The 12,836-nt window shown below is 45.6% G+C and overlaps 1 protein-coding gene across 1 annotated transcript in view; it reads left to right on the top strand.

Moving 5' to 3' along the window:
- Positions 1–12,564, top strand: part of TMED8 (transmembrane p24 trafficking protein family member 8) — a 42,007-nt gene extending 29,443 nt beyond the window's left edge. The window contains exons 3-6 of the mRNA XM_036084338.2: positions 288–417; positions 1,998–2,124; positions 2,559–2,864; positions 5,044–12,564. Of these exons, the coding sequence (XP_035940231.1) occupies positions 288–417; positions 1,998–2,124; positions 2,559–2,864; positions 5,044–5,261 (781 nt within the window). The 3' untranslated portion in view covers positions 5,262–12,564. The remainder of the gene's footprint in view (positions 1–287; positions 418–1,997; positions 2,125–2,558; positions 2,865–5,043) is intronic.
- Positions 12,565–12,836: the final 272 nt, after the last annotated feature.

Raw genomic sequence — 12,836 nt, 5'->3', positions numbered from 1 at the left:
TGACCTGGGTGTGGTGTTGGGGATGGTATGAAGTGGAGACCCTGAGAGGCTGCTCCCGCGGACCAGGATGACCGGAGGGGGACTGCTTTGCGAATCCACGTGCACTGCCTTTGTTTTAGTGATGAATTTCTGGCTTAGGCGAGGCCTAAGGGACAGTAGTCCTAAAGGCCAGAGGAAAGCAGAGGTTGGGAGGTGTCCCTTGAAGGATGTTCTGTTCCTAAGTTTCCCTAAGACGACTGTGCCTTTTAAAAGAGTCCTTGAATTGACATGCTCTCTTCCTCTGAGAGGCCACAGACGGTGTCTCCGGTGAGCGAGGATGCCCCAGAAGGTCTGCAGAAGACAGCTGGTGCGTTGGAGGCGCAGGCCTTGGTGGAACAGGAATTGCTGCCTGCAGACCAGGCCCAGGTCCTCAACAAGGTAGGGAGGACATTGGCGCCGTCTCTTCGGGAGGAGCAGTTGGTAGTACCAGAGTTTAGATGGATATGGATGGCTTGGAACTAGAAAGCACTGGGGCATCTAAGTTTTAATTATTTGGAGAATGGTCCTTTGTATGTGTCACCCTCAGGGCCCATCACTGAACTGGCAACTCTTCCAAAAAATGAAATGTTGGAATGAATGCTCACGTGTTGTCTAAAATCCTCTGGATGTCAGGGGCCTTGATCCATGGGATTGTGTTTTAGCTTCAGTTTTCTTGTGGTAGATCTATTCAGCATTTACGATCAAGTTTCCTTAGAAGTGGTATAGATAGATAGCAGCGGCCTCCCTGCCATGGAGGGATGGGTTGTTTGTATCATTATTAACACATCTATTATAATAACAAATGGTATTAGTGCCAATAAAGACAGTGTCAAACATTATAATTACATTTGTGTAATGCTTTGTAGTTGACAGAGCATTTTTATCCACAATACTTCATTTACTCCTGAGATCACACCTGTGAGGCAGGTACCATTATGTTCCCATTTTACAGATGAGGAACCTGAAGGGAAGACCTATCAGTGACTTTACTAATGCTGCGCTGCTAATATGTTGCAAACTAAATCCTTTGTTTAGCCTTCTGGAAAAGGAAAGACTCCCTTAAGTGGGTTAGCCAAAGTCTCATTTACCTCATTAAGCAATGCAGGTAAAGGACTTATTCTCCAGAAAGAGATATTATGAGAATATAGCCTGGGAGTAATTCAAAATTTCTTTCTTTCTTTCTCGTAAATCTCACTGGTGTGCTGTCCCATGTGGGCAGTGGGTATACGTGTCTTGAGTTGCCTGCCGACTGCTTGGAGAAGGAGCAGGAAATTATGGCATAAAAGCAAGAAACAGGAACACTGATCCGAGTGGCCTGACGTGAAATGCACAAGAGAGAGGTTGAAGCCTCCCGCCACGGGCTAGCGAGGGCTTTGAGTTGCAAGTGATGCTTGTATTCTCCATGCAGGTTAGATGTCTGGCAGCAAATATACTGTTAAATACATCGAAACAGGTGAAATGGCGCTTCTATACAGAACACTGTTAGTGGATGTGACAGCCGGTGGCATGGGACAGCCCGGGTGTGCCACGGAAGAGCCAGAGACAGAGGGAGAATATAAGACAGAGCCTCTGTCTTCAGTGCTCTGGTGACTCGGTGGACAGGGCTCAGGAGGTGCCCTGCGAGTGGGGATTGTAGCAGGAGGCTGTGTGGCAGAAGGGTAGTCGGGCTAAACCTGGAGACAAAGCGCTGCCACGAGAGGGGCCACCGGAAGGTGCTGTGCCGCCTGAGGCCAGATCAAGGCGCGGCAGAAAGGCTGTTGGTGCAGAAGTCAGGAGCGAGCGTGGAGGGTGTTCACGGACAAAGATTTTATGAAGGGTCTGGAGTGGGAGAGTGGCAAAAGGGAGGAGGGCACGTGGCCGGCAGGCTTCGAGCTGGGAGGGTGGAGGCAATAGGGCAGGGGTGGCCGGCGCCTTCGGGAAGGAGGCGGATTGGAATCTGTGCCTCTAGTAAGCGCTCTAATCAGAGTCCCGTTGTGCAGATGGCCAAGCACCACGTTCCACAAAGGTCCGGGGACATCGTTATGATCCAGTCTGAGCACACAGGAGCTATAGATATCCTTTCAGCTGATTTGGAATCTGCAGATCTCCTGGGGGATCATAGGAAAGGTGAGACCTCTGGGGGTATGGAAGGTGATTTCTTTGTTCCCAATGGGTGCTTAAAGAACGGCAGGCAGGGGGCGCCTGGGTGGCTCAGTTGGTTGCGCGTCTGCCTTTGGCTCAGGTCATGATCCCGGGGTCCTGGGATGGAGCCCTGTGTCAGGCTCCCTGCTCAGTGGGCAGCCTGCTTCTCCCTCTGCCTCTGCCCTGCGCCCCCCGGCTTGTGTGCTCTCTCTTTCTCTCTCAAATAAATAAAATCTTAAAAAAAAAAAAAAGGCACACCAACTGATGGAAGGAGAGTAAGAAGGTAACTTGTGAAAGGCAATCAAAGAAGCCAGGAAGTCGAAGGAAGGTCTTTGACTGTGACACCCTCCCTAAACCAAATGCCAGGTGTCTTTGCATTTCCTCTTGGTTTCTCAGTAGTGAGCTGCCTGTCCTTTCAGTGTCCCCCCCTCTGATGGCTCCTCCGTGCATCTGGACCTTTGCCAAGATGAAGGAATTCAAAAGCAAGCTGGGCAAAGAGAAGAACAGCCGTCTGGTGGTGAAGCGGGGTGAGGTGGTGACCATCCGGGTACCTACCCATCCAGAGGGGAAGCGTGTTTGCTGGGAATTTGCGACTGACGACTATGACATTGGCTTTGGAGTTTATTTTGACTGGACCCCTGTAACCAGCACTGACATAACTGTGCAGGTCAGTGATTCCAGTGAGGATGAGGATGAAGACGAGGAAGAGGAGGAAGAGATTGAAGGTAAATTTAATTTTAACATAATTTGCAAATTGCTTTTTCTGGCTCAACCCAATTTCTAGTGACCACTTCCTGTGTTATACCAGTCCTTCTCTTCCTTAGAATGCAAGTGAGGCATCCCTTTCAGCATTGTAAGCTAAATTGAGTGAAGCAGGCCAAAGTTAGACCCTCAAAGAACATTCTGGTGGGGATGGTATTGGTGCCTTGGTGGAAAGCTTCTTTTGCTTTTTAATCAGTACCTAGCTATTTCCCCAACATCTCCTTGGGGACAGGGATGGGGCGGGCAGGGAAAGGGGTGGGTCAGTGCTGCAGTATGCAGATCATGTATAAACCTGAGATTATTTTGTATTTCCCTCATAGTTTGGGATATTTACCATTTTTAGTCTGGAACCATACCGGATGATTACACTTTGTTAACTGTGCTCCCCTTCAAACTGTCACAGTTGGCCGACTACTGTTTACTTCTTTCTTCATGCCCAGAGCTGTTTTCTTTTTCTTTTTTTTTTTAAAGATTTTATTTATTTATTTGACAGAGAGAGAGAGAGAGCAAGAGAGGGGAACACAAGCAGGGGGAGTGGGAGAGGGAGAAGCAGGCTTCCTGCTGAGCAGGGAGCCCGATGTGGGGCTCAATCCCAGGACCCCGGGATCATGACCTGAGCCGAAGGCAGACGCTTAACCCACTGAGCCACCCAGGCGCCCAGAGCTGTTTTCTTTTTAAAGCTCTTTTTTTTTTAAGAGTTTATTTATTTATTAGAGAGAGAGCATGAGCTGGGGGAGGGGCAGAGGGAGAAGGAGAAGCAGGCTCCCTGTTGAACAGGGAGCCCCGACACAAGGTTTGATCCCAGGACCCAGAGATTATGACCTGAGCTGAAGGCAGACACTCAACTGACTGAGCCACTCAGGTACTCCCAGTTTTTTTTAATTAAAAAAAATTTTATTGAGATATAGTTGACATATAACATATTAGTTTGATGTGTACAATATAATGATTTAATATTTGTATATATTGCAAAATATGCCCAGAGCGCAGCACATGCCCAGAGTAGTTTTAAAAGTTGTTTCTATGCTCCATTCCAGTTAGTTGTAGTGCCTACTCAGGATGACCCCGAGGCTTTTTTTTGTTTTTGTTTTGTTTTGTAATATTAAGAGTAGGTCCTAATTAAGTTCCAAGCATCTTGATTTTTCTATATAATCTTAAAATCAGGCCCTTGCTTCTTTGTTGAAGAGCAAGTCTGCAGGGAAGTCTTCAGGTATTTAGGCAGGAGGAGAACCTCATGTCTTAATTTGCTATTCTGCAGGCGGCCAAGTAGAAGTTCTAGGTCGCTCTATACAGCGTGTTTGTATCTCCTACCTCTGCTAGCTATTTCTTCTTCCTGCTGAATGAAAAGATGTCAGAATCTTCCCTTTTAAATATCTTTTCTTAGGGTGCCTGGGTGGCTTAATTGGTTAAGTGTCAGACTCTTGATTTCGGCTCAGGTCATGATCTCAGGGTCCATAGTCAGCGGGGAGTCTGCTTGGGATTTTTTTCCCTCCCTCTCCCTCCCCCTCTGCTCCTCCCCACTGCTCACACTCTCTCCCTCTCTCTCTGAAATAAATAAATAAATAAAATCTTTAAAAAATAAAGTAGGGATGCCTGGGTGGCTCAGTCTACCGGTTAAGTGTCTGCCCTGGGGTCCTGGGATTGAGCCCCACATCAGGCTTCCTGCTCAGCAGGGAGTCTGCTTCTGCCCCCCCCCCCCTTGTGTGCTCTCTCTCATTCTGCTTTCTCTCTCTTTCAAATAAATAAATTTAAAAACAAATCTAAAATAAATAATAAAATAACGATCTTTTCTCCCCCTTGGAAATGTCCAGACACTTCTGGAACTAGGTAAGTGTAACTAAGGCTAAGTCACTGTTTCTCAGTGGAGACTTTACCGGCCTTTGGGGTGGAATGCTTCTTTGCTGGGCAGGTACTATCCTGATGTTAAGTGCTCCTGGACCCTTGGGCACCAAGTGCCAATATCACCTACTAGTTGCTGTGATGGTCAAAAGGCCAGCAGACATTTCCAAGCTCCTGTAGGAGGGCAAGAGCATCTCCTTGGCTAAAAGCCCCTAGGTCACCTGGTCCATTCTTTTACCCTGAGGTCGGACTTATTCTTTCTCTGAAGTCCTATCCAAACAGCGTGCCATTTTGCTCACACAGACCCTGTCCCAGTTGGTGATGTAGAGAGAGGCTCCCGGAGCTCCCTGCGAGGTCGTTATGGGGAGGTCATGCCTGTGTACCGGCGGGACAGCCACCGAGACGTGCAGGCCGGCAGCCACGACTACCCCGGTGAGGGCATCTACCTGCTCAAGTTTGACAACTCCTACTCCCTGCTCCGCAACAAGACTCTCTACTTCCACATCTACTACACTAGCTGAAGGCCCGTGGGGACAGAAGGCGGGCAGGCGCTCGCTGGCTGGGGCAGGCTGCTGGCTGGCGTCTCTTGTTCTGGATAGGCAAGAGCTAAAAGTTGAGCGTGAGGCTCCTGACCCTCACGTCCTGCCTGGCATGCCTGACTGTTGACCCCACGTAGCTTTTCCCCCTTCTTGGCTTCCGCAGGTGGTGGTGTAGTGCCCCTGACTGTGGTCCCTGACTCACACTCCTCTCGCTTCAGACTCCAGCCAAAGTCCCTCTGAAGGAGCCCGTCAGGCAAAAGCCTAGAGGAAGGTTGGGTGTTAAATTGTAAAATTAGGTCTGTTTGGGTCCAAGGGATTATTGCAGTTGCTGCTCTCTCCTCTCCCCGAGCCTTTATTGCAGATGTGTTCAGCGGTACCCACTCTTCACCTTTTGAAAGTGCTGGAGGAGGAAAAGCGCGTTGTCCGTGAAGGAGCCCAGCCTCTTGGATGGAGAAAGCTCTGTCCAGCCTCTCACCACTGCCATCTTCCCGCCTGCTGGTTCTTCGTGGTCTGTAGTGCAGGCCGGGAGCCCTCACTGCCTTTGGAGGGGTGGCAGTAGTCCCGATTGTTCGACTCTGCCTCTTGCCCTCCTCTTGCTTTCCCCACATCTGTGTCTGGGCCCTTACAGCAAGAACGTCCATGCCGTCTAAAGTGGTGATCACGTAGTCTACCGTCTGGGGGGATAAGCGCCTCCATCACTTTCTGCTTCAGGAGGTCGCAGCCCGTAGCCAGGGTGCTGGTGGGTGCAGTGGAAAGGGTGGGAAGTAGGTACTGGATTGATCTCAACATATCTTTGACAGTCAAGTGTTACTGCAGTACTTCTTTTGTATAATCAAAGAAGAAGGGGTATAATCTGAGCGAGAAGCTTAAAAAAATACAACACTCCCGATTCCCCACCACTCTTTTCTATCTTTAGGGTAGGAGTGTTATGTAGAAATTTGGCTTCAGAACCAATCAGATTTTCAGAGTTTCTGGATTTAGGTTTCTTGCATTGAGAGCTTAAAGCTTTTGGAGTTCAAAGTTTCTTAGAAAAGGAAATGAAGCTTCACTGTGGCTGCTGATTGGAGCTGTTCTTTAGCAGGCCAAAGCCGGCATTTCCCTGACTGCCTTTCCCACTGTATTAGCCCTGAGGCCCGGAGTGCCAGGGATGGGGGGCTATAATCGCTGGTCGCCAGAGCAGCAGGCCAGGGCCTCGGGCAGAGCAGGGACCACTGTGGTTGTCTGTGCCTCCTTGTTTCTTACTCCCTGTGTTGAGTCTGTTACTGCCATAGAATTTTGAGGAATAATTTGATTTATTTATTACTTTATTTATTTTTGTAGCACATTTCATTTTGCCTTTGAAACAGCTTCCATCTGTTTCTTAGAAGGCTTCTGTCTGCTCTGAGCCATTGAGACCACCTCTCCTGCGGAGTCAGATGACGATTTTAGGAAAAGTTGGGAAGTGACAATGTTCCCTTCCTGCGGTCAGTCCTGGGATGCTTTGGGGAGGAATCTGCCCTTCTGAGATGGATGATGCCATCTTACTCCAGCACTCTTTGTGGCGAATTCTAGGCTGTGAGGGACCCGGCCCAGTCGCCCAGGATGGAGTATGGAGGAACTGACTTCCCGATCAGGGATATGACATGATCCCGGGATTTCAGAGTCCTACTCTGAGGAGTCATCTTCTTCATGACGGTTCCTTTGGCTCATTCCTTCCTTGTCCAGGTGTCTCACGCCAAGCTTCTCCCCGCTACGGGGCAGGAACTCGAAGACCAGGGCCCCTCACGGTAGTTCTGTACCATTGCTGTCCCAGAGCAAAGGGCCAGACAGCCTGCATTTTCTGTTCCCCTGGGAGCAGAGCCCCAAGTAGGATAGGATGCTGTGGACTGAGCCGCATCTTACCTCCATTATTCTATATTTCAGTGCATTTTGTAGAGGATTACACTGGCCAAAATGCATCTACCTTGTAAGAAATTAGAAATTATTCTAGTGACTGTCTGGACTGCGGCAAGCAAACTCACTGTGCATGATGTCATCATCAGATAAGCTGAGTGAGCACTCTTTCGGCACCGAAGTTGAATCACGCCTTAGCTAAGTGAGGATAATCCTTATAAAATAATTTTCTACTGAGCTGTTCTCTAGTCAGCTCAAGCCTTGTTTATTGTTCCTGTTTATTATTAACTTCTGACTTTCTCTTAAAAGGGAGCTGTCAGGCCCTAGCAAGCTCCCTGGGACAACACTCTTTGTTTATTTTTGCCATGAGATGCTCTGTACTTATTTTCTTTGGCATCCTGATTCTGGTGCATCGGGGAAGTCGAAGGGGCCTATTCCCGTCACCTCTGTGTGCCTCTTACTGTCTGGGCACTTTTGAAGTCCTGGACGTGGTTACATTTCATCCTGCACTGGCGTGTCTTTGTCCCATTAGCACAAAATGGCTAAAAGAAGATATTGTCAATATCTGATTCATTCCCTCTTCTCCCTCTTTAAATTTCTGAAATCATCACACTTGAGGGACCAAATATTACTTGTGGAAGCACACGTAATTAGTGAGAATTTCACAGCGCAGCAAATCCTCAGAGGTAGTCCCTTCCCTAATCTCTCCCTATCCAAGTGTATAGAACCAAACAATGAAATCAAAGTCATCTGTCTCACCCTGTTCTCCAGAGCACAAATAAATACTAACCAATAGTCGGAAGAGAGTGCTTTGTAGTGGGAGAGAGATTGAAATTCTCTACACAGAGCGGCTGGCTTCTTAAAGTTCTTCAGTTTGTTTAGCTTCGCCACTCTGTTGGGGCTTTTAGAAAGGAAGACTATTTAAAGTGTTAATTTTTTCTAACATTTTAGCATGAAAAATGTCCAGCAAACAGAGAACCTAAAAGAAGTAGATAGTAAACACCCTTAGGTATACCCACCACATAGGTTTTAAAATGACAAATTGCTAATTAAAACAAAGATGATTCTCCCATTCTGTTCCTTTTGACAAGTGTCCAATTAAAGTGTGTTCCCTGCACAGACATCAGCTCTCATGTGTCACAGGGCCCCTGGTTTTTTAGCAGATTTGTGTCCTTCAGCATGAGTTACTTGGGAGGTGGTCCTCCCTCATTTAAAAAAAAAAGAAAATGTTTCTAGATCTCTAGCTTTCAAAAACTCATGCTGTATTTCCCCTTCCCTCAGGCCAGAGCTGCACTCTTCTCTTCTCTGACTGGCACGGTGGAGGGTGGGGAACCATGAGGCTGCACTGGAAGGACTTCAGTCTGTTGCTTTACAACAGGGCCTCAGGCCTCTGGAGTTAAAACTCGATCCTCAGACAATGAATAGCTTGATAATGGAAGTAGGTAACAACTTGAAATAAGGCCATTCTTCTTCTTCTTCTTCTTTTTTAATAATTCATGCACTTTAAAAAGATTTTTATTATTTAAGAAAGGAAATCTCATTTAAAAGTACATATTGCCCCTTATATGTATATGAAAGTGTTAAATCTGAGAGTTCTCTGTCTTATATTAACCAGTGGGATTAGATATTATTGTAAAACCAGTTATAGAAAATATCTGAGTTTAGATTTTTTTTTTTTTTTAAGATTTTATTTATTTGACACAGAGACAGCGAGAGAGGGAACACAAGCAGGGGGAGTGGGAGTGGGAGGAGCAGGGAGCCCGATGCGGGGCCCCGATCCCAGGACCCTGGGATCATGACCTGAGCCGAAGGCAGACACTCAACGACTGAGCCACCCAGGCGCCCCTGAGTTTAGATGTTTTTGATGAGCCCTACCCAGTTCCTCTTTGAAAGAATTGGGTGAAACCCAAATCCTAAAGTCTGTGTCTTTATATTTATTTTTTAAGACCATTTTTCTGCAAAAAGCTGCCTTTTAACCCCAAAGTATGTCATTCTAAGGTATGGAGTTGAGTGACCCTACCATTTACATAAAGGACTATTGTTTTAGTGGAGGGTGAGAGGGGGCAGGAATGAAATAGTTTGTGCAGCTTGAGGACTGCCTTTTAAAATTGATAGTAAGGAAAAAAAAAAACAGAATAAAATGAGGGGAAGAGAGATAAGCTGTCAAATGTGTCCCGGAATTTTGCTCCTATCCCAATTTTGTTTAGTTCTTTGGTCTGTATTTCATTAGTTGGAATTCTTCTTTAAGCCAGAAGCCTTGCTGGTTCTCATTGTGCTTCTTGGAGAAACCCAACCCCCTTTGCTGTCTCTTCCAAAAGGAGCGACTTCAGGAATCTTTTTGAGTAGGTCTCCTCTACTAAGTGTAATCCCCTGACCCGAGGCTGCATTTCACCTCTGTATTCTGGGGCTTAGAGTCTAGTGCCGTGCAAAAGGGGGTGAGGCTAGCACGAGGCTGGGAGGGGGTGCAGCTGTGGCCCTGCAGCCCCAGTTGGTTTTGACTGGGGCCAAGAAAGGGATGAAATCAGTTAATTTTTACCAAAATCACAGAAGGACCTCAAGCCGCAAGCTGTGCCCCTCTAGGCTGACCTCCCTGTGAGGTGTAGGACTCACCATCTTCTGTCATCTTTGTGGGATGGTCATACACACAGCAGTAAATGGAATAGTTTGTTCTCCCTTTTAAGAGCTTCCATTTAGAATTTCTCCTGAGCCTAAAGGGTCCACATCAACCTCTTTTAGTCTCTTTCCACCTGGCTAAAAGTGTAGAATTCCTGGAAACCTGAATTTGCTGGAAAAGGGAAGAGCACCATCCCTATAGAATCTCAGTGGTTGAAAAGAGTTGGAAGGTGAGTTTCTGTCTGAAGAAGGTCATTTCTTTTATTGTGAGCGGTAGCACTTTCAGGGATTTATGCTCTTTAGAGAGCAAGTCATTGTATTCATCGTGTGTTGGATTGTGCTTAGGGAGCCATGATGCATGATTCTTTGGGAAGTAAGTAGGGAATGGGTGTCTAAAACCAATCACAAGCCGGGTGCTTTTGTGCAACCCTGTCTGTGGTGAGTATCTTTATGGCCAAAGTCCCAGTCTTCATGCACATGGAATCCTGTCCCTGGGCCCTCATTCCCATACAACTGAGAGATAAAGAGGGACTAGGCTACCTCCCATTTCTCTCTGATGTCTTGATTATTTACCATATTGTTTAGCATTGGCAGCATGGTATCTAAGGCCTCTGTTTACCTGATTAATCAGAATTAAATAACAGTGTTTATTGAGAGGATAAGGCAATCAGCTTCGGTTGGAAGTAGGACTGGGGAGGGATTGTGACCTATAGTCCCATATTGGGATAGCTGGGTGACTTGTGTGGGACTGTCCAGTCATCAGTTGGAACTCTTGTGAACCTTACCAAGTGAATTAAGAGGATATGTCAGTGAGATACTGATGAAGACAGCAAATTATTATGAGTTGAGTAGTAAATAGAGCAAGCCCTCCATCTATGGGAACGATAGTCTCTCACAGGCTATAAAGGCAATTATAATGTGAGTTTGCAGCTCCTCAGTGTTCTCAGAAGTAGAAGAACCACCTGGAAGTTGGTTCTTGGTGTCCGCTTTCTGGGAAAAGGGGAGGCACCCCCCCAAAATGCTTTGGCTCAGTGGGTACCTGGTCATGGTCAGTGTCACCCCTTTGCTCTGTCTAACCCATCCAGCACCTGTGAGCACTCCTTTGACATCTACCCAGTTACTAAATTCTGAGGTTAGGGTAGGATTTGGGACTCACACCAAAGGGTGAGAGAAACTTTGCTAAGTATCGTGTGGCCAGATTTCAGAAATCACCGCTCCCTCTGAAGTGTTGCATTACCCCTGCTTGAACCAGAAGGCCACACAAAGCCCCTGCTGTTTGAATCTCTTGTCATTAAGCTAAGAAAACCCAGATGCCCAAAGCCTTGTGATGGGGTTCATTTACAAATAGTCATTCCCTCAAAAACTAAGTCCAAAAGTAAGTAAGATGCTGGCTTTGAAATTATTTGTGGTCCTGGTCACTGGTTTGAACCCATGATCTGATTACCATTATATGAACTTTGATTTCTTTTAGGCCCCAGGCATGTGGACCAGAGTTAATTTCATGGCTCTTCTTTACCCTGAGACTTGAGGAGAAGGTGTCCCAGAAATCTAGATATACAGGCTTTATTAAATTCCATAGTTTTCTGTCCTTTTAAGTACTTATCTAAGGGTCAAATAATACATGTGAAATGACTTTCAGGGGACAAAGTGCATTTTCTAAAAGTTCTGATATAGGGTCATGAACAAGTCTAGAGTTTAGGTTTGAAATATTCTAGCATATAGGGTTCCAGAAGAGCCCTTAGCTAACAGTCAGCTTTAGGAGTTCTCTTCCTGAACTCACTTCTTCACTCAGGTTTGATATCTCTCCGTCTAAAACGTTCCTTGTTGTTGTTGTTGTTGTTGTTGTTGATTTTTAGGTTCAGGCCAAGAATCGTGTGGAAAACATTATCTTAATTCCTTCTCTCATGTCCTAATTAGTACATTTTACTAAGAAATTCCATATTAAAAACTCTACTGACATCCATATCTGAGATTATTGTCCCATAGGTGAAGTTGTTTTTATTTAATCAAGTTGAATTATTTCCATTTAGCCATGTTCAAGAGCTAGTAAAGTCTAGAGAAAGCAATCCTGTAACCCATCACTCTGGCATACCCATTTTCCCTTAGTGATGGGAAGCGTTTTGAGATTCTCAGAAGAAAGTTGCTTTGTAGTGAAAGTGATGGATTATGAGAAAGCCAGACTTCGGGTAAGGATACTTGGAATAGAGGGAGGTGCTTGCAGATTTCCTAAACTACTTCATGCCATTTAGCTTGTATTTCTGAAAGGCCTGCTTTGCTGCCATGCACTGAGATCTATCAGCTGATTGAAAGATGATTATGCTTTCTTGGCAAATATCTAAGCAATTGGCAACCACAAAGGCATTCTTTCCTTATTGTTCTCTATCATGCATTGGCGCTGATGTTACAGAAAGGGATTTGGAAGGGAAACCGTCTCACCGTCTTTTCTTTAAAGTACAGAAATAGCCCAACAAGTCATTTATTGCAGTCATCTTGTGTTACGTGTCCCCTGAGAAATGCTGTCAACATTTCCTATGATTTCTAAGAGCTCTGTACCAAATTGTCATTCAATCATTTTGTCCTGCTGAGTGGTTTTTCCTTTAAAATACCTTCTCCTACCGCCCTGTGGCACTGATTGTGTTGCTGTGATACCCGGATGATTCCTGAGCTATGGCTCTTGAAATAGCTCAGTTCTTGAGTTTTTCTCTTATGTAAGTTTTGTGATGCTTTTGTGCATTTCTTTGTCTTCTCTTCCAGGTTTTGAAATCTGTCCTAAATAAACTTTTTCACTATGCACCTGAAATGTGAGTTCTATCTTAATGAACCTGATTTACATTTTATATTTTTTATTCATCTCTGCATTCCTCCTAGAGGAAAGGTATGCTGTCAATCTATATGAATTATTCTATAATCTATTGATTATAAAAATTGAAGAAAAATTAACAATTAAGAAAAAAATTGAGACAGATTAATGACAGATCTTTCAACTGTGTTTAAATTCATGGCAGAGTATTACGAACTGGGAACTGGGTTTGGCCTAAGGGCAGAAAAAGTGGGTTTAGAGCGATGATCGCT

The sequence above is a fragment of the Halichoerus grypus genome, chromosome 8 (assembly GCF_964656455.1).
Source record: "Halichoerus grypus chromosome 8, mHalGry1.hap1.1, whole genome shotgun sequence".
NCBI classification, from domain to species: Eukaryota; Metazoa; Chordata; class Mammalia; order Carnivora; family Phocidae; genus Halichoerus; species Halichoerus grypus.
This window is presented reverse-complemented; position numbering and strand designations above follow the sequence as displayed.